Source organism: Trichoderma aggressivum (assembly GCF_033847375.1).
Source record: "Trichoderma aggressivum f. europaeum strain CBS 100526 chromosome Unknown scaffold_007, whole genome shotgun sequence".
NCBI classification, from domain to species: domain Eukaryota; kingdom Fungi; phylum Ascomycota; class Sordariomycetes; order Hypocreales; family Hypocreaceae; genus Trichoderma; species Trichoderma aggressivum.
The window spans coordinates 606843-627923 of record NW_026946373.1 but is presented as its reverse complement, the minus strand read 5'-3'; the positions used below and the strand labels follow the sequence as shown (position 1 = coordinate 627923).

General features: G+C 48.2%; 7 protein-coding genes across 7 annotated transcripts; 6 read left to right on the top strand and 1 right to left on the bottom strand.

Moving 5' to 3' along the window:
* Positions 1–71: 71 nt before the first annotated feature.
* Triagg1_2753 (uncharacterized protein) lies at positions 72–1492 on the top strand (the record flags this gene model as incomplete). Its single annotated transcript, XM_062896969.1, has 2 exons — positions 72–435; positions 516–1492. The coding sequence occupies 2 exons, from the start codon at positions 72–74 to the stop codon at positions 1490–1492; spliced, it is 1341 nt and encodes a 446-aa protein (XP_062758370.1).
* A 250-nt stretch (positions 1493–1742) lies between these two features.
* Triagg1_2752 (uncharacterized protein) lies at positions 1743–6444 on the bottom strand (the record flags this gene model as incomplete). The annotated part of the gene is made up of 2 exons (XM_062896968.1): positions 1743–5609; positions 5827–6444. 2 exons carry the CDS (start codon positions 6442–6444, stop codon positions 1743–1745), a joined length of 4485 nt encoding a protein of 1494 aa, XP_062758369.1.
* A 1249-nt stretch (positions 6445–7693) lies between these two features.
* On the top strand, positions 7694–10037 carry Triagg1_2751 (uncharacterized protein; the record flags this gene model as incomplete). The annotated part of the gene is made up of 2 exons (XM_062896967.1): positions 7694–8145; positions 8903–10037. 2 exons carry the CDS (start codon positions 7694–7696, stop codon positions 10035–10037), a joined length of 1587 nt encoding a protein of 528 aa, XP_062758368.1.
* A 1160-nt stretch (positions 10038–11197) lies between these two features.
* On the top strand, positions 11198–14110 carry Triagg1_2750 (uncharacterized protein; the record flags this gene model as incomplete). Its single annotated transcript, XM_062896966.1, has 7 exons — positions 11198–11891; positions 11962–12268; positions 12327–13273; positions 13343–13657; positions 13720–13901; positions 13953–14046; positions 14100–14110. 7 exons carry the CDS (start codon positions 11198–11200, stop codon positions 14108–14110), a joined length of 2550 nt encoding a protein of 849 aa, XP_062758367.1.
* A 1290-nt stretch (positions 14111–15400) lies between these two features.
* Triagg1_2749 (CAZyme family GT90) lies at positions 15401–17215 on the top strand (the record flags this gene model as incomplete). The annotated part of the gene is made up of 1 exon (XM_062896965.1): positions 15401–17215. One exon carries the CDS (start codon positions 15401–15403, stop codon positions 17213–17215), a length of 1815 nt encoding a protein of 604 aa, XP_062758366.1.
* Positions 17216–17531: 316 nt separating this feature from the next.
* Positions 17532–18635, top strand: Triagg1_2748 (uncharacterized protein; the record flags this gene model as incomplete). The annotated part of the gene is made up of 1 exon (XM_062896963.1): positions 17532–18635. One exon carries the CDS (start codon positions 17532–17534, stop codon positions 18633–18635), a length of 1104 nt encoding a protein of 367 aa, XP_062758365.1.
* A 754-nt stretch (positions 18636–19389) lies between these two features.
* Triagg1_2747 (uncharacterized protein) lies at positions 19390–20988 on the top strand (the record flags this gene model as incomplete). The annotated part of the gene is made up of 1 exon (XM_062896962.1): positions 19390–20988. The coding sequence occupies one exon, from the start codon at positions 19390–19392 to the stop codon at positions 20986–20988; it is 1599 nt and encodes a 532-aa protein (XP_062758364.1).
* Positions 20989–21081: the final 93 nt, after the last annotated feature.

The following is a 21081-nucleotide window of genomic DNA, read 5'->3' as shown; positions in this document are numbered from 1 at the left end:
CGTTCCTTTTGCATTGTTGTCCGCATAGGCGAGGGAGCTTGCCATCGTTGTGTGAACCAACGTCGAGTGTGATGGCGCCATTTGACGAGGAAGTTGATGGCTTCGTTCTTGTATCACATGGCCATGACGCTACCAAAGATGGCCGTCTAATCGATGCGGGTCACAGCAAGGTGTTGTCGGAACTTCGCTACCTCGGTGATATCAGTGAGGCGGTGGACAGTCTCGATGAGGTCTTCTGGCCAATAAACAAAAAGATCCACGACAACCCAGAGCGAGGATTCAAGGAATTCATCGCCCACGATGCCTTGACTGGCTTCATGAAATCCCAGAGTGGCTGGGTCGTTACGCCGTCTGCCTACGGCATGGACACAGCCTGGGTTGCAGTCTTTGACACGGGAAGACGCGGTCCCGTCGTATCCTTCAATGCAGAGATGGGTAAGTCTTCAATGCTTGCGCGCCACGAGGTTCTTTGAGCAAGAGCAGATGTCGGTATTGACCTTTATCTTCTGCCGCAGATTGTCTCCCAGGCATCGGCCATGCATGCGGCCATAATCTCATAGCCACGGCCTCGGTCCTTGGCGCTGTTGCGACTGCTCGGGTCATGGAGCTACACCGAGCGCCAGGTAAGGTTGTCTTGTTCGGCACCCCAGCAGAAGAAGGCGGCGGAGGGAAAATCAGGCTTCTCGATGCTGGAGCCTATTCTGACCACAAGGTCGATGTGAGCCTCATTTCGCATCCTGGAATCACCCCAAACGCGGCTTTGATGCGGACAACGTCGTACCTGCAGTTCAAGGTTGAGTGCTTTGGCCGAGAGGCTCATGCTGCGGCGAATCCATGGCTTGGGATCAATGCTCTGGACGCGCTGATTGCAGGATACAACAACGTCTCAGCACTTCGACAGCAGATCATGCCTGAAGACAGAGTCCAAGGGTACATCACCGATGGGGGAATTGCTCCCAACATCATCCATGCTTACGCTGCGGGCCTGTTTGTCGTCAGATCCGATACGCAGAAGCGTCTTGATGAGCTCAAAGAGAAAGTGTACGACTGCTTCAGGGCCGGAGCTCTAGCAACAGGGGCCAAGGTGACCATTACCGAAAAATGGGGATACAAGAACCACGTGCCCAACCGTACAATGGCACAGTCTTATACGCGATACTTTAATGCGCTCGATCCTCCGGGCGAGATTGCAGAGGATCAGGATATTGATGAAACGCGAGGCAAGACACAGGCAAGCACAGATCAGGGCGATATCAGCCACGCGATGCCGAGTCTGAGCCCGGCGTTCCGCTTACAGCCCGGGCCGAAAGGTCAAGGCCCGCATAACCCGGAATTCGCTGAGGCTGCTGGGACGCGAGATGCTTATGCGAGGGCGCTGAGGGTGGCAAAAGGGCTAGCTGGAGTTGCATTGGATGTTTTGTGGACAGAGGGGCTTCTTGATGAGATTAAGAGAGAATGGGAGAGCATGATTGTATTAGAACGCAACTTGTGAGGTCTGCGTATAATTTACATTAAATTGAATTACATCAGTGCTGTTAAATGTAGTAATTTGTCGTCTCTATCGGATTCTTGAATCTCTTGAAAGTCTTGTAGTTCTCTCCCTCAAATGACTGTTGTTGGATGGCTTCTCACAGTTTTGACTACGCAGCCTTGAAGTCAAATTCACAATGCTGATGATTCAATCAAGCTACGTATAGAATTAGATCTCCAGCTAACTATTACTCTATTTGGAGTGTCACCCTTCATATCGAACCCGCGTAACTCTCTGTCCTCCGGTGATCAAGCTGCGGTGGGACTCCCGCCTCTCTCTGCCATTCTCGTATTGTATCCATGAACTCGTCTGGATGTCGGTTAACACAAACATTTCCAAAACTCCCAGGCACATCAACGTAGAAGACGCTACCCGAAGCATAGCAAACAGCACGTCGCCTGAAGCTCGCCCCAAGCAACGCACGATACGAGGCCGCATCGTTCAAAATAACATTGGGAAAAGCCAGATTACCCCGGAGAATTTCCACCGCCGCCCTCCGGGATGCTCCATCCATATCGTAAACATTTTGCGCTACAACTCGAAGTACCCTTTCGGGCAACTTTGCTTGGTTGCTCTGGAGGATGTCCATCGCTGCCTTCTGGACAGCAGTGGCTTTGTCCCGAAGCCGGGCCACTATGGCTTCAAGTATTCCTTCAGACAGCGGGGATTGAGTTGATTGAATTCCAAGTACTTTTACCGCCGCTATCCTAACGCCGATATCACCGTCATAACCAGCACTTAGCATAATGGCTTGGAGGGCTCGTTCAGGTAAGGCCGGCTCCCCCTGTAGCGCCCTTACTGCTGCCAGTCGAATATCGCGGCTGTGATCTCTAAGTAGTTCTGCTATGGTTTCTACGATCTCTTCAGATAGTTCCCGACCGGAGAGCGCTCGTGCGGCTTCTAATTTATCCATGGGACTCTCATCCTTGGGTTGTGTCGCAAGAGCCTCAAGTATCTCATTGGATAATACCGATTGATGTCTAAGGGCGGAAGCTGCATGCTTTCTAATATTTTGATCTCGATGTTTGAGTTGCGCCGCCATGATTTCAACGATGTCTCTAGATAATTGCGGTCGGTGATAAAGTGCTGAGAGAGCAAAGCATCTAATATCCGAATCTTGATCATTCAGCTGTCTGCATATGACGTTTAGGATCTCATCTGGTAGCGTTGGTTGCTTTGAGAGGGCTTCGAAGGCGGCCTCCTTAACGTCCTTATCTTGGCGTGTTAACTGTGCTGCTATAGCTTGAAGAATGTTAATAGGAAATATTTCCTCTTCTTCCTCGCGGGCCGGTCTTAGTGCTTTTAGTGCCTCTCTTCTGATGTCTTTGCTTTGGTCTTCCAGCTGCGCCGCTATAGCCCTTATTATGTGCATGGAGAGCTCTTTATTTTGGAGCAGCTGTAGTATCGTTAATTTCCATGCAATGCATGTGTTATCATCCTTCAGCCATGGAACAAGGTGCTCAGGAAGTTTGGTTTCCAGCTCCGTGTCATCTGAGAGCATCATCATGTCAGTATCTCTATCTTGAGATACCAGACGGGCCGCGATAGGCTTCAAGATTTCTTCTGATAGGCCCGTTCGACATTGAAGTATTTTCCAAGCTCCATGTCGGATATCTTTCTCTTGATCTCGAAGGATTTCCACCATGTATTCAAGAATATCTTTAGCCAAGTAGCGTTGCTTGTCAAGCGCAAACAATGCTCGACGTCGAATATCTGGATTTTTATCCTTCAGCTGTGCCACTATGGCCCTCTGCACATCGTAAGGCAGGGGGAATGGATCGCTCAGCGCAGATAGTGCTTTCTGTCGCACACTTGGATCGGAATTCTCTAGTTGTGCAGCCAGAATTTTCATCGCGTCTTTGGGTAGCTCAAAGTCAAGCACAACTGCCGTTGTCAAGAGATTGAAAACATCATGTTGCTCCAGCCATACCCCTAGAGCCGCGCGAATATCTTCGGGTAAGCTCCGTCGGTTGTAAATCAGCAACCCCGCCGCTTGTCTGATGGCCAAATCCTCACCATTTAGCCGTTTTCTTATCGCTTTGAGTGTCGGGAGTGGTAGGTCTTCGATTGAGCGAAGTGTGGACAGGACGGTCCATGTCAAATGCTGCGAAAGACTCTCCTCTAGCCAGGCCGTAATCAGCTCCATTACACTCTGCGGTAGCTTTGATCGATCTTTTAACGAGTTTAGAATATCCATCTTTATATCCTCAGTTGCTCGTTGTAAGGCGCTGTTCAATGACCGCTCTGGGAACTCAATCCCCAAGAGTAAATATGATACACCGTGGAGCTTGCATTCGAATTCTAGCCACTGAGATAAATGTTCTTCCAGCCTTACTCGAAGATGAGCGAAAGATTCCATCTCATCCGCCGGACCAACTTCATGCAAGCAATGCATAACCAATCGCTGGTGTACAGGGCCCAAAAGGTCTCGCGGCTGATCCTCTACAGTGAGAAAGAAGCGGTGTAGTTGTTTCTCATCATATTCGGCGTAGAGCAAGCCAGTGACAAAGCGCCAGAAGATGTCATAACGAGTACTGTATTTCTTATCCCTTATAAACTGATCGGGACTGAGCTTTTGAAGACTTGCTCTCTTCTGTCGGCCGCTAAGTTCCAAAACAGATAATTGCTCTCCAGATGCCAGGTGCTGGACAAAATATCGAGCAGCAAAGTACTCCTGAAAGGTCAAATGTATAAAGTGATAGCTTCTGACTTTGAAGTTTGATGACGAGTCAGACGTCCGCAGGAAAGAAAGTCGTCCAAGCGTGTCGTCGAGCGTCAATTCGAGCAGCGGGAAGATTTGGACAACCTTGTCTAGATGCGCGGACGTAAAGTTTATTATATCGTGGTACATTCCGTGAAAAGCAAGAATCTCGAGAATTTGAGTCTCGGCCTTGACTCTGTTTCCCACCTCCGCGGGAAGAGCTGATTGAGCCCGGCTTTTGAGGATCCGTTCTAATCTTACTGCGTCCTTTTTCCACAGTTTTTGCTCTATGGCCTGGTATATACTGGTCATGGAGTCCGGTGATATTCCAGAGTCAAAGTCATCCCATGTGTAACAAAGCGCATCCAGCTGAACTGGGATCCGCATGAGGTCTTGGAGCAGCCAATGATCCTGAAGGAACGACTTGATCTTGTTGACGTTTGGCTTAATCGTGAGGTCAGAGTCAAGATATGCGTTTACTTGCGCATCGTCAAATCCAACCGTTTCCAACTCCAAGTCTATTCCAGGCGGAGGTTTGGCAGATGGTCGAGACGTGATGATGACGTTTGGCTGTTTCAAGAGGTCTTGAAGGAAGCGAGACATGGTGCCTTCACCATCCAAATACTCAGACACTTCATCTAGGCCATCTAGAAGAAAGAGAGTCGTGTTGTTCTTTGCTGCGATTGCTTTAGACAGGGTTTTCGCCAAGTCCGGTCTGTTCTCTGGAAGAGAGAAGTAATCGTCACTGAATAGACATTCATAGTTGTATCCCGGTCTCATTCTTTCTTGCAACTTTAGATTTCTCAGAGGTATCCAAAGGATACGGTGGAAGTTCTTGTTCCACTCTTCCCATGTTCTTCGGCAAAACTCATAGACGATCTTTTTGCACAAGGTAGTTTTACCAACTCCCGCGCGTCCCCGTATAAGGATTCTTCTTGGGTGTATTAAACAACCGTCGTGACCTTGGCGATCGTTGAAAATCGTTGAAAGCTCGGTTTCACTCATCTCGGCCGTCCGTCGAGCGAACTGTCGAGCACCCGACGAATATTGCAACGATTGAGCTTTAGTCGACTGATCCAACTGCCCCTCAAGCCGCTCAACTATGACGAGATTGATGTAGCACTGATCCATTGGCAACCTCTGGCCAGAAAGCCGTTCGATCTGGAGTCTATCTGGGGTGTAGATTTTTTCACGCATCCAAGCATCGACCGGCTGCAGTCCATCTCGAATCAACTGAAGGAGTGCATCAAGCCTCCCTGTAACGGCAATGTAATCGCCATCATCAGGTCCAGCAAATTTATTCATCATTACATGACTTCGCTCAAGTGGCAACGGGTCGGAATCAATGTCCAGAGTCGCTGAGCTACTATTGACCAGCTGCCAAGAGTTAGCATACTCCAGCTTAATGAGTGTATTACCAAGGGAACATGGTTATACACTCAGTGTACATACATACAGGTTTCGATTTGTCGAAAAATGGTAACAACAAAGACGGCAAATACTTTTTTGGAAGAACCGTTTCACGCGTTTCGTAGAAAGTGTGCACTTTGCAAGGAGAATCTTTATCTTGACACAACCGAGTAAAGGTACGCACAAGCTCCTCAAGGTAGAAGGTCGATTTTTTCACACTGTCAAGCAGCTGTGTCACCGAGCGTTTTCCGAGCAACGCCCATGTCTTCAGTACTGGCTCAGCCCAAGAGGCTATATCTTGAAATGCAGTTCCGCGGAACGGTGTTGCAAGGAAGACAATTCCGCGTGTGGCTTTCCTGATGGAGATATAATCGCTTTGCGGGTTATCAGCTATTGTGAGAGCCTCCATCAGGATGATACCTCCGAGACACGAGGCTATGAAGACAATTGGACGATTTCTGCCCGATTGAACTCTCATTTTGTAGATACCAGCGAGCAAGCGTCGAGCAAACTCTCTGACTGTCCATGGAATCGAATCCGATTCCGGGAATAAGTCGGCAGGCCAGTCGCAAGTGAATATTCGAGCTCGCTTCATCTTGCTTGGGAGCATATCAGGATCGGCTAGCCAATTTACATGTACATTAGGCCTGCTGCCGTCCTGAGATCGCCAGGTCCACGTGTCGGGCGACTTGGTGTCCAGGCCGTGAATGGCAATGATATCGACGTCTGGCTCTGGCTCGCCATCGTGTGCGTCAGTTATGTTGACTTGATTCAGGACAACGCCTCGTGATTGTTGATTCATCTTGTTGTAGAATGGCGGGAATTTCTGGGCAAATGCCGCGTGTGAGGGGATGCTTGTTAATTTATCCTTGCTAGGCAAACGGGGGACAGAAACCCCAAGACTGAGAATATATTGAACAACCACACTAAACAAGTAAATTGTACAACCATTCTTCAAGTAACTACCTAGTACTATATATATTTCTCTAGTAACTACCAGGTACTACGGTTATAGGCCAAAAGCCTGCGAACGCTATACTCAACACCACCAAAAGGTACGGTTTTCAAAAATTTATGGTTAGATCTAGAAAATATTTATATAGCCAATTAAAATCTAAGTCTAATAATAGTTCATAAATATTCTATTTTTTATTAGTATTTGCTTATAATATTATATTTTGTAGTAACTGTTGCGGATTGCGGCTGGCATAGATTATCCCCTCTTAAACTTGGTGTATTTTTTTTTTCGCGTTCGCAGACCTTTGTCCCCTGACTATATTATATTTATATTTCTCTAGTAACTGCTATTATGTATATACTTCTCTAGTCACTACTACTCTGTTTATATTTCTTTAGTAACTGTATTTATATATTTCTAGCAACTGCTATTAAGATGAATAGATAGGAAAACTCAGGTTCTGGCTGAATGGCGTTCCTTTACAAAAGCACCACTTGATGGGCTGATTGGGTGTTATCTTGCTGCATGTATGCACTTATTCTCTTTGCGGTCTCTCTTTTCCTAACCTCCGCTTGCCAAGTTGCACCATCGTGAGGCGTATCAGACGCACAATCCCTACATGTACATACTAACCCATGGCCGTAGTGCTATAATTAGCTGTAAATTAATTGTATAGGTACATAGCTTGATTGAATCCTCGGCATAGCGAATTTTAAAGGCTGCGTACTCAAAACTGTGAAAGGCCTACAGCTGAGGAGCCAATTGTCCAACAAATAACTATTATGCAGGAAGCCGTAACGCTCGAATAACGTTAGACTTGCAGCATGTACGTAGTACAGTACCCAGACCCATGGAAACACATGTCTCAGGCCGCCCAGTGAATTACCAACATCTTTCCGTTTGCTCCCAGTTCCAGTCTTGGATCTCTTCTCTCCACATTCTGAAGATAGGTTAGCTGACAGTCTTTTCTCATCCAACACTGCATCCAGGCAAGTAGTATTTTTCTTTATTTTCAAATATACGAATAGCAGCTGATGTATACTCGCTTTTAAACAGGCCCTCGAAACTTTACACGCACCGAATCAGCAAATCCATGCAAAAGACACACCAAAATACCGGCATGGAAGAATTGACGGATGCCTCGTCTAGTGCATTTACCCAATTCACGCCCGAAACGTCGGAACACACTGTCTTGGGTGAAATCTGGGACGGCCGACGATACGCAGTACCTTGGCCAGGCAACAAGTACAACATCTTTATGAATGACACCAACCGAGTGATTTGCTCAAATGATGAGGGCCATCTCTACGTCTACGATATCGAGCACGACGTGAACAAGCAACAAACATGGCTCTGTGTGGAAAAGAATGGATATTTTGGCTTTGTGAACATCCATTCCGGCAGATTCATGGGTCACAACAACCAGGAACAAATGCACTCGGCAACATTTCAGCACGAAGCCTGGGAGTATATGACGGTGAGGAAGCATCCGGAGGGAGGCTACGAGTTGCTGATGCCACACTGGTGGCACACACTAAAGAAAGTGTGCGTGTTGCCGGGCTCGGACAATATAGTGTTGCGACAGCATGTAACGACTCTATGGCAGTTTGTCAAGGTGGATTAATCATGGTTCACTACTTTAAGAGCTGTGATGAATGCTTCCCTCAATGAACTCTTCTCAACAATTCTGTTCCATCTCACAGTGCATCTATGACCAGATTGCTTTTGTTATTCCAAGATGATTGGTAGCACAGTGTACCCTCAATAAAAAGTGCCTTGCTCACAGCCTTTAGGCATCAAGCTGGGGTCGCATAAGCGGTCTTGTAGGCCTCCCCAAACACAGTCTCTCATAGGTCCAGCTGCGACAATCTCACAACAAATGCCAATCACGGCGCTCAAAGAGTCAGTAATTAATTGTAATTACGTGGCTGATGAATACTGGACAGTCTCTTGCGAGTAAAAGCTCATTATTGCTGGCGACAATGTATGTGTGCCTCAGTCCTATATAACCGTGATCCCAACTGACCTGCATGCATTTCCCCTCACCTCTTCCTTCAGTCACAACTCATAGTACACGATAGATCGTGCAAAATCCTCCAGCACAATCGACATCTCCTCTTCTCTTGATACTGTTTGAAGCAAGAAGATCTTTTTCTCGATAGCATACGATGGCACCATTTCCCTGCGGTGTTTGCACCAAGCAATTTAAAACTAGACCTCGCATAATCAGCCATGCACTCGAGACTGGTCATAATGCGAATCAATGTTGCCGACTGTGCTTGCGATGGTTTAAGAGCGCCAGTGCTTCAGCGGACCATGCAAAATCAGCAGCCCACCTCGAAGAGGAAGCAAAGCAATCCCTTCCTGCGAGCGCATTTGTCACCGATAACAATGCGACTTTAACAAATGCGCCATCTCCCGTACAACTGCAATTTGGGGATGTCGTCTACACATGCCTTACACATCAACAGCAAGATGAGGTCTTCAATCAGCTCTCTGCTAAATGCCATTCCACAGAGATGCTTGAGAAGGAAGGCTATATACTTGATGTTGAGAAAGGGCCGATGAAGAAGAAGGAAAAGCCACGACCAAGCCTAGCAGACTTTCAACAGACACCACAGATTCGGTCTGCCACCATCAAGCGGCGCGCTGTTGTAATTGATTGCGAGATGGCAGGGACATTTGACGGATCCGATGAGCTGATCAGCCTCTACGTGATGGACTTCTTGACTGGCGAGACCCTCATCGATTCATTAGTGATCCCTTCTCGGCCAATCACCGACTGGAGAGTGAAGATTCACGGTATAGATGCTACGACCATAAACGAGGCAGTAGCACACCAAAATGCTTTGCATGGTTGGGCCGCTGCCCGCCAAGAGCTGTGGAAGCATGTCGACGAGAGTACAATCCTTGTCGGACAATCCATACTATTTGACTTTGAGGCTCTCCGCTTAATTCACATGCGTGTCGTGGACTCGGCAATACTCGCAACAGAGGCCGTCTTTAACAAGACAGGGAAGAAGAACAGGAGTGGCCGCCGGCGGTGGGGACTTCAGGAACTGTGTGAAACATTTCTCGGAATCAAAATTCGAAGCGGGGACGGGATACACGACAATATGGAGGATGTTTTGGCTGCAAGAGAGGTTGTGATACAGTGTTTGATGAAGCCGGGAGACTTGAAGAAGTGGGCGAAGAAGGCGAGACAAGACATGTGGAAGCCCAAAGAAGGCAGCAAGAATGAGAAGAAGAAGACCAAAGAGCCGACTCGCCAAAGCGCTAAACAAGCAGCCCCAGTGCTCGAACGGATTGGGGTCTATGAGGACTTTTATGATAGTCTCGATGACGAGGATATTCTTTATGATTTCGAAGATGCCAAAATGTTTCACCTGGAGCGGGATTGGTTTACCAACATGGGGGCCGATATTGCTTATTATTAATGCTCTATCTATCATCCATGTTCATGTAGCTTAATCTCTAAATTTCATCAATCTATATCAATTCCGTTATTTAAGAACTGGTGCTATTAATAGTTTGTCAAGTGCGGAACATGAAGCGGAAGAAACACCGAGGTAACAAACCACATTCAACTTCTCCCACCGTTACACCGGTGCTTCGCCTCATTATTGACTAGGCGTTTTTTTTTTCTTGTTGCGTGCCGTTATCCCGTTAAATCAGCCTCGTATCAGGCATTCCTAATGACGCGTACTTGTTAACTTTCCAGCATAAACGAAACGGATTTGAATGTCATTGGTGTGATAATGATAACGATTACCATAGTCCTGCTTTTCAAAAGAGAGGCGAGAGCACCGATGTCTTGCCTCCACATGTGCATTGACATGTCCGAAGAGCGGGGGGACATTTCCCGATCAAGAGAGAGGATGTCTCGTTTGATCAGTTCTCATTAGCACTTGGTATCTCTAAACAGGCCATGTTTCCTTAGAGAGGCCTGATTTGGAACGGTCTCATGACCTGTCATCCAGGTTGAGACTTATCGTCATTCTAGAATGATTTTCCGGGCTCGTCTCCGTGTAACGCTACTTGTAAGCTAGACGGAGATGTCCGATCTAAATCAGCACTCAATTCCTCCATAGAGAGGAATAATTAAGTTTAAATCCATCTTTAATAAGCCAAACAAATGGCAAACGCCAGGATTCTCTCACCCGGGTACCGATCCCGGCGCCAATCCCGATTACGATTGCAGAGAGCGGTATCGCATGCATGAAAGTCGACCCATCTTGCGCCAGAACATGTAAACAACATCAGTTGTTGAGTTGAGACTAGATGGGCTGTGTAAACAATACTTGAATAACTCAATCCGGCATCTCGGAAACTTCCTGATTTCTCATCAGAGTGTTCAGCTGAGCCATGCATGCAGAATCCGCACATGCACTCGCAGGCCCAGTAGATGATGACAAGCGGGTATAGGTGCCTTTTCAAGTTTAGCCGTCTTTCGCCTTGCATTTATCATCATATTCGCGTTGGAAAACCGGGGGTGAATAAATTACCGTCCCTTTCGCAGCCTCGCGTGTGGCATGATCCTTCTCATGTCGATTCATCGCGCGCAACTCTAAGGAGAGAATTGGAGCATTGAGCAAAGATGAAGATGGCCCCGCTGCAGCCAGAGCCTCAGGCTTCTGATGGCGACTACATGTATTCCGATTTACCTCCGGTTTATCTTGCGAGTACTTCGATTACTCCTGAAACCTCCAAGGGCGCGAATGGCGAGACCCCTAACATGGCGAATGGCGAGATCCCTAACATTGCGAATGGCGAGATACCCAAGGCTACGAATGGCGACGATGCCGGCGAGGCGTCGGAAGACGTCAATGCCGCTTTTACAAATCTGACATTCGAGAAGATCACATTCGACCATAAGAATGTCAGATCTGGCATTTCGGAGGATGCTTGCCTCGCTCATCTCAAGCTTCTCCATGCTATCCAGGCTATGAAGGATGACATTGGCTACACCGACGGACTATGGAATCTCTGGAACAGCCGTGGTAAATGGGCATTGGATGATTACCGAGTTGATGCTGATTGGCCCATGATTCGCCTGCTCGAAAAGACCAATTCCGCAACTGTGACACTGGCCGGCCAAGCGAGGATTCGCGAGAAGAGATGGGCGTTGTTTGTTGCTCGTGCAGTTGAGCGATATGAGGATTGGTGGTATTCCCTTACGGAAACCGACATGCTGACTGAAAAGGACATGGCAACACCTGATGACCCCAAGTACAGAAGTTTTACAAACCGCGGTGGATTGGGGTGGAAGGAAAATATGCTACCGCCTTTAGGTGAGAAACATGGAAACACGATGAGGTTTACAATGGGTTGAGCTAATCTCTTCTGATGTCTTTATGGCAGATGTGTTGATGGTCCTTCATACGCATATGCTCAACCCTCGAGCTTTCCTTGAAGATTCAATACGACATGGGATGGGCTCGTTTTGGGCAGCTGGCATGCCGTGGGAACTAATACACAAAGCCATCGACACAGACTTCAATTATAATGTATCCCACCAAGCGAAGATAAACTGGGTTGCCAAAACTGGCCATCGCTGGCGGAATCAGGATGACGACATGGAGAAGATACTCAAGTGTCCCTTCTGCCCTAGCAAGAATGAAATTCCGTGGACGACATGCGGAATGAAGGAAGATGTGAAAGATATCGAGTAAGGCAACCTCCGCCTATGCCATGCCGCCGATTGACACATGCATTAACATTCTCAGGTTTACGGGACTGATCGGCCATGGCTATGGCGATGGCAACTTTAACCACAAGTGTCCTAATTGCCAAAATGAAAACTATAAAGAGCTTCTATCAGTGACAAAATTCGTTTCCGATGCTTCCGCTCTTCTAGTTCAATCAGTGCCGATGCCAGGCACCATCCTTGATCCGGGCAGCGGTCGTCCTGAGGTTGTGCCCGATGGAACCAAGGGCGAAAAGTATTATAGGACATTCCCCAACCGCATGATTAAACGAGAGTTACGGAGCAAAATTCCCGAGTTGATCAAACCGCCGTCTCAGACACCCATCACCAAAAAGGCCAAGAGCAAAGCGAAGAAAGACAAGATAAAGAAGAAGGATAAGAACAAAGAAGAAGAAGAAAACAAGGCTCATGAGCGACTAAATATGAAAGCCGTGAGGAATCTGATTCAAGACACTCTGACGAACACCAAAAAGATTCGAAACATAGATTCAGAAAAAGGTTTGTTTGCTCGCTATCAAATACACACTTGGGCTGGTATATGCATCCGCAAGATGATGAGCCGATACTGGCAGAACTTTTCTCCATTTGGCCTTGATCTTTGCGCTGCTGTTATGCGTCAGGGCGTCTTTGTCGACAAGATGGTCAAGATAGACTGGCTTCATAGCCCGACTGCACGGGATACCATGACGCGGCTCATTGTCAAATACGACCGCTTCTTGCAGATTATGAAGAAGCATCCCGGCAAGGTTGTGGTGCCGACGCTGGACGTTGATCTGGCTTGGCATACGCATCAGCTCATCCCCTCACACTATTACTACTATACAGTTTCGACGACTGGAAAATTCATCGATCACGATGACAAAATTGACGAGGACAAACTCAGCAGATGCTTTGAATGGACAACAAAGACTTACCAAGATATGTTTGATGCTGTGTACAGCGAGTGCACCTGCTGGTATTGTGAAAGTGAGTCGGCCCATCCATTCACTCCAAGAGGAAAGACGTGTCAAGCTAATACTCTGGTCTCTACGGTAGCAATTCGTTCCTCGCAAATATCGGCTGTGGGTAGACTTTTTGGCATCTCATCCACTGCGAGATTATCAGCGTCCTTTCACAAATCCGAGACAGCGGAAACGTGTCCACCAGAGAAATCCGCCCATATATCTTACCATAATGCCGTAAAGACGGTCGAAACGGCAGATCGGAGGAGAGTCACCGCACGAGCGCGTGCTCGACAGCGCCAATGGCTAGACCAAGAGTATCAAAAGGCGGCAAAGAGAGCGGAGAGGAAGGGTCAGAAATTCCCTGCCAAAGAAGACTACTTTACTCTTTGGGGTGCTCAATACACTAGTGAGTCTTATCTCGAAGCTACAGGTGTTCAATTATTGCATGAAAACTGACCCATGTATCAGTATATGGGCCATATCCTTTCCCGCCGTGGTTTGCTCCCGGGATGTACTATGGATGGGATCCGTCTACGATTCACAACGGCCAAGGAGCATGGGGGAACTGTGCTGCCGCGGCTTGCGGAAATGGAGGCATAGCGGCTGGCGCCTGTGGCGGTGCTGGAGGATGTAATAACGGCAACGGAGGGGTATGTACCAACTGGATGAATACATTTTTGCAAATTCTGACCATCTCTTAGATATGCGGATCGAGCGGTGCTGGATGCGGCGGTAACGGTGCTGGGGGTGCTGGCGGCGGTGGTGGAGGAGGTTGTGGAGGAGGAGCCGGCTGTGGTAAGTTTCTATGGTCACTTATTAGAATACCTGATGCTAATGATGATACTCAGGCGGCAGTTAGTGGGAGTTTCCCATTACTTCATTCGCTCTACGCTCGTCGTACTTGTATCATGGCTGTATTAATGAGAATATACACAGTAGAGTAGGGATTGTATTAAATAATAGGCTGCGAGGACAATTGCGAAATAAACCTTTAACTTGCTCTTTTGACTTTGCAAATTCTCCATCTTAGTTAAAAGTTTACGCAGATCAAGCTTGCGTGGTAACTCTACTGCCATATTAATTTTTTCAAGATAGCCTCAAACGTAGCCCCAGCGTAAAAGTTTGAATCGCCTTCATTCTATCGGCTGCTCGTAAATCCCAGGGATCCACCAAGTAAGCGTGACGCGACGATTTCAGCCACATTACTCCGTTAACACGGTGCTAAATACGAACCGGAGCTTTTCAAGGGAGGCTTAGATCCCTGTACAGGCACCATGCCACGTTCTCCATTTTCCTCGCGGTCGCTCGTGGGAGTCGGTATCAACAGCTCACAACGGCAAGCATCATCATGTGGCTTCCCAGGGCCGACGATGCTGGACCCAGTGCTGGATACGCCGGAGCAGCTCTACTGTTTGCTGCGCTGGCACAATGGCTGTCCTCCCAAGACTCTGAGCTCGATACGGAGATCTTATGCTGGGCTTTTCTGCCTGTCTTGATCAAGTCCCTGAGCCAGCCACAGCCTAAATCGCTGCTGAGACCAGTAGTCTCTGGCAAGGCCAGGGGGGCATCGACATCTCCATACTCATTGTGGATTGTAGCAGTGAGCGCTGCTGTCTATTCACTTCTAAGGTCGGAGACTGGGTTAGTCCAATTTCTGGTAAGAAGAGCACAATTACACAAAGAATGACTGAGCTCGTGCTAAATGACGACAGCCTGCATTGACGCCTCTGCTTTTGGCGGTTCAAAATTACCTTGGATGCGCTTCAAAGCCTGTTGGCTTATTTTCCCCTTTGGTGAGCACGAACTGGGGTGCCGTTCTGGCTGCTTCTTTTGGTGTTCTCACATTCTCGAATTGGAGCATTGGGGGATTCTTATTCTCAATCATTCCAAGCGCTTTTCTCTTCATTGTATACACTGCTTTGTTGCCAAGAAATAGGACATCTACAATATTCCCGTCCATCAACCTTGAGAATACCATTCGGCCTCTTTCTGTCCGCATTGCTATTCTTCTGTTATTTATATCAGGCGTCGACGTTGTATTTTTTGGATTAAATGCAACTGCCATAGTCCGAACTTTTTTCCTAGCTTTTATCAAGGCATTATCTTGGTATTTCGTTATACAGGTGGTAGGTTTCCCCGTGGACATGCAATGGATCAAACTTTTGGATCGTTAACTGTTGCTCAGGCTCGGGATGCTTCTTGGATTGTTGCTCCTCTGATTACCACATTTAGTATTTCCTTCACTACTAATCCAACAAATGAATCATCAGATTTTCAGGCTGTGGCCTACACTTTAGTTTCCGTCATCACTCTCGGCCAACTCGGCGCTCTGTTACCGAAACAAGCAAAATTCAGGCTTGTGCTATGGCTGTTTGGCCTCGCATCATTAATGCCCCTTTTATCCAACCTCTGGATGATTCGCGATGCGCAACAAGCGGCGAAAACATTCGGCCCTGAGCGAGAGCACCCCGTCGAGAGCCTTGTACGCGGTGGCAAGGCCAACTTTAAGAGTCTTCTCAAGACCCAATCTACGTCTTACAAAGAGGCTGTCGAACAATACCAGCTCCGATACCACGCTGAGCCGCCGCCAGGCTTCCAAGCTTGGTATGAGTTTGCAGTTCACCATAAATCTCCTGTAATCGACGATTTTGACGCAATTTATCATGCCGTGTCACCATTTTGGAAACTCAGCGGGAGACGGGTGGCTGAGACTATGAGCCAGATTCACTTTGCGCAAAACAGTGAAATGTGGTTCTGCAGTTTCCACGGCGAATCTGCTACCTCGGACTGTGCGCATGCTTATCGAGTTTTCGATAGACATCTCAAGGTTCTACTTGATACGCTATTCCAAGGACTAGATGGCGCTCTTCCCGACGTCAAGTTTCTGGTGAATCATTTTGATGAGCCGCGGATATTAATCCCGACGTGGGGAGCGGATGAGGCCCGTAACCATCCGCAGTTTAACATCACCAGCATGTCCCATCAACCTATTTGGGATGAGGTGACAAAATTCTGTGCGTCCAAGGATGAAAGCAAGAAAGCAAAGACGCAATCTTCATCGCAAGCGTTTGATCTACCATTTGTCACGGATCAATCCTCCGCCATGGATCTCTGTGAACACCCAGAGTATCGCAATATGCACGGCCTCTTCATGAGCCCCGTGTCCTTTTCGCTTGTCGAGGGGTTTATCCCAGCTCTCTCGACCGGCTCGCCTTCGACAATGGGCGACATCTTACTCCCGAGTCCTGCATACATTGAAGGAGAATTTATATACGACGACTCAAAAGAGGTTGGCTGGGATAAAAAGCGTAACAACCTCTACTGGGCTGGATCCACGACCGGCGGGTTTGCCACAGATGCAAACTGGAGAAACTACCAGAGGCAAAGATTTGTGAAGCTGGCACAAAACATAGAGCGACAAGAGTTTTACTATTTGCGACAGATTGGCGGTGTAATCCAGCGCGTTGCGTCAACGTTTCTTAACGGTCGGCTCTTTGACGTCGCCTTTACCAGGATATTCCAATGCGACAGGAAATACTGCAGAGATCAGAAGAGATTCTTCAAGGTCGGTGGGTGGGCAGATAAGGACAAAGCACTCAAGTCACGTCTAGTCTTTGATCTCGATGGAAATGGTATTAGTGGTCGCTATTACAAGCTGCTCGCATCAAAGTCGGCACCAATGAAGCAAACGCTCCTCAGAGAATGGCACGATGATCGCCTCGTTCCCTGGGTTCATTACATCCCAGTCAGCCAGAGTTTGGAAGAGCTTCCGGAGTTGGTGTTCTATTTGACATCAACCGAGGCCGGACAAAATAGGGCCAGAGAAATTGCAGAGCAGGGTCGAGATTGGTTCTTCAAGGCAATGAGAGAAAAGGACATGGCGGTGTACATGTATCGACTGCTGTTGGAGTTGGCGAGGCTACAGGACCCGAGCAGAGAGGCAGGATCTCCTGCAACCCACTAGTGTATACGAGGTATACGGAATATAAAGAAACGATACGTTGCATGCACACCAGGGATGGATGAATCGTTTTGATTGGAGGCGACAACAGTAGTGCAGTTCATTAGATTAACCTAAATACTGAATGGCCAAAGTTACAGAATTAGTTCCATCTCATGAATCCTACAGACATGGATGTCGCTGTGAGTCATTGCGGTCAACTCACGTATTCGTTGGACTCCTCTCTGATAAATCACCATTGTGCGTACACTCACTCATCAACACCTTCATGCATATGGATATGGCATGATTGTTGGAAATGGCATCATCACAAAAAACTATGCCGGCGTTGCATCCTTCTCAGGCAGCTGCCATTGCCAATATCAAAGCCCAGGCAGCAGCGCTTAAACCAGACGCTCTCCAAACCATCTCACACATTTTGCGCATGTCCAACATCCCAATAGCGAGGCTAGATGGTATCCGAAAGACTGTAGTTCAGCATGCCCGGGTTGCGTTGCATTTTCACCCCGATCGTCCGTCTCGTAGTGGGCGTACCGTCGTTGAGTCCCTCTTAAAGGACGACACATGCCGGAATCAATTCGAAACTGGCATCTCCAACGGCCTTGTTGCGACTCAGCTGGGCGGTGCGCGAGACGAGTGGGAGCGAAGCCTTTTCAGCGGTGCATATCATGACACTGGCAACCCAGATACTGCGGCGAATGCCTTCGATCCGACACTAAGACCAAAATACGGTGCTTTGGACTTGATGCGTAATTCTGACGGGCCAGCTCCGCGATTCGGGTCTTGCTATTTCTTACTTCGACCAGTAGTGTCGTCTCGGTCTACGTTTACCTTTGGTGGTTCTCAAGCAATCCCAAAAGAAAGAGGCACAGCGGATGAATTCGATGGGATATTAGCCGCTCTCTTGGAAGAATCCTTCACGCGAGATACAGCTCTGGGTGTAGAAAAAGTACGACCGAAAAGGATGGTGGAGTATATCGACGCATTGAGCAAATCGCCTCTCGTAAAAGATATTTACCAAAGACCACCAAGCCGTAACCTGGATCACTTGATCGAGGCGCAGATCCACGGCGATGTTCTTCTTTCACGAGATGTCGAAGCCCTGATTGTCGATCCGTCGTTTTTCACGCGAGGCGGCACTGGGCTCCTTCTCCTGGCTCTAGGCGAAACATATAAATTCCCAGTCTTTGCACATCACGGATTCCAGCTGTCTTCGGGGAGTATTCCTAGTGACTTCCGAGGGCCAACGATGCCACCCTTGGCGGCTCAAATTGCGCTTAATGGCATCGTGGATGTACAGATTATTGGAGAGGCAGTGAAAGATTGGGTTGCTTGTGCTGATTTGCTGGGGGATAGAGGAGATTTAGACCAAGGATTGCAGGAGTTGAAGCTGTTATGGCATGTTTTAGTTCGGTACGGATAAGAGACTCGGGTAGCTGAGCCGCTTTGATTTGGTTGATTAGTACTCGGCACCGCGCTTGCGGACTACGAACTGATGCGGGTAGCTGTTCCGTATATTGTTGAATACGATTACTGTGCTTCAACTAGAAATGTGGAGAGAGTTTCCAGAGGACGGACACGAACACGTAAGAAAGGCACACGTTGGAGTAAACCGCCTCAAGGCGTAACTCTCCTGGACCAAGTGCTTACTCTTCGCGTGTTCCTTACGCCTCCTCTTGGTCATTCTCCTGATTGATAAGAAGTTTATCTCGGGACCGCCCATTTACAATGCTGACATCAAGAAAGGCCAGCAGTAAACAAGTCCGCATTATGACTCTGCCCGCGCGCTTAGTCGGCCTAATGACTCTAGAGCCATTCAGTCTAGCCTCGGACTCGTCGGGGCGGGTCAATGGAATCTGTTGCCCCCCCCCCCGGTCGGATTTTTGCAAAGGATCCCACTGGAAAAAGTCCCAGGGGTTCGTCATTAAACTGTTTTGACGTCGGAAGTCGGAAAACGCGATGGAGGTAGTGCGAGTGCTATCTTGTGTCGGAGCTGTTGAGGAGGGCGGAGTCTTTCGCGGAGTTTGGGCAGCGTAGGATTTCTTTCTTTTAACTTTTTAATACATCTTCTGCCGTAATTGCCCTTCCGAGTAGCTGAGCTTGTCTTTTGTCCTCAAGTTGCTTTTCATACAGCGTGGCTTCGGGTTGGCGACAGCCCGTCAACAACCAACGCCACGATGGCTTCTTCTTCAGAGGCTTCTTCCCGCAGCGAAAATGGCTACCGATATGGTTCAATGTCCGATCCGAATGCATCTTCACGAACCGAATCGCCCTCGTTGTCATCTTCTCCCCCTCCTATAGCAAAGCCGACGGTCCGACTCCTTGCTCCCGACCTCCAGCGCGGCCTTCTCATGGCCCTGATGGCCCTGGATCATCTCGCTCTCGGTCTAAATACTTGGCAACATGGGACAAACATTGACGGGGAGATGGATGGTCTTATAGTGCGCCGCTGGAACTTCACCACTGCCTATATCGTTCGCACGTTGACCCATTTCTGTGCTCCGGGATTTACGTTTCTTCTGGGAATGGGGGTCGTTCTCTTGTCTCAGTCACGTACTCGCCTCGGATGGTCGGCAGGCAGGCTAATGCAATACTATGCCGTGAGAGGTCTTGTGTTGACTGCAGTGACTTGGATAATCGGACTTGTGGCGTCAGGAGGCCAATTATGGTTCATGAACGTGGTTTTATTCTCCCTTGGAGTCGACTATGTCTTAGCAGGGATGCTGTGGCTGCTGATGGATCGAACTGAGAACTGGCTCGGCGGGGTGCTGGAGAGAGGCCTTTTGATAATGGACAAGCGATCTGGAGCCGTGTACGTCGCCGGGATTGATGATGACGAAGATGAAGAGGGAGGAGTTAGCCAGCCCTTGCTACTCGGACGAAGGCACGCGGCCAGAGAAAGCGAGAGAGCGGCAACGGCTTCATCGCTATCATGGCATATCCACAACATTTTCCTCGTTGTTCTGAGCGTCATTACCATTTGGTGGAATATCTGGCTATCTGAGGATCATGGCCATTGCAGCATTGACACGGAGGGATCTGACGGTTCCGCTTCAACTCAATTCGTCCCTACATCGAAGCATCCTTTACTCGCCATATGGTTCTGGTACGTCTCTACTGAGCACGTCATGTCGAATTTCCCCCCTATGGCATGGCTCTCCTTTGCCATTCTCGGACTTCTCTACGGCCGCATCATTTCTGCCCGTAAATGGACAGTCTCTGCTATTGCCATCGGCCACGCATCTGCGGGCATCATCTTTTCCGCCATTTTTGTTCTCACCAGGCTCCTGCGTGTGGGCAACCTTTCGGAGGCTTGTTTGCATACTCCCGCTCAGGATGCTCAGACTGCCAACGAAAACCCCTACCTTGCCTCGGCAGCATCCTTCTTCTACATCATCAAATACCCTCCTGATGTTGCCTTTTGGGCCTTCACCATGGCTGGCAATCTGTTTATGCTCGGGGCTTTTAGCTCCATCCCTGTGCACGTTGCGAAGCGCTTCGGTATGCTTCTGAGCTTTGGCACTTCGTCCCTGTTCTTCTATGTTGTCCATCTAAACCTTGTCATGTCTCCTCTGGGCACGCTGCTCAAAAACCTTTTTGGCACTGACGCCGGTCACTCGGATCCTATGCATCCAGGAAACACCAAAGGCATCACCAATCTCTTTGTTTATTTCACTTTCTGGTGTCTTTTGCTTCTCATTATGTGGCCAGCCTGTTTTTATTATAGCCGTTTCAAGAGCACAAGGCACGCAGACTCTTTGTGGAGATTCTTTTGAGAAATTATTATGCTTTGAAAGCGGGAAAGAAATAGCATTAGTCTAATTGATGTAGATGATGAGTTCGTCAATCATAAAACAAATATATAGTAA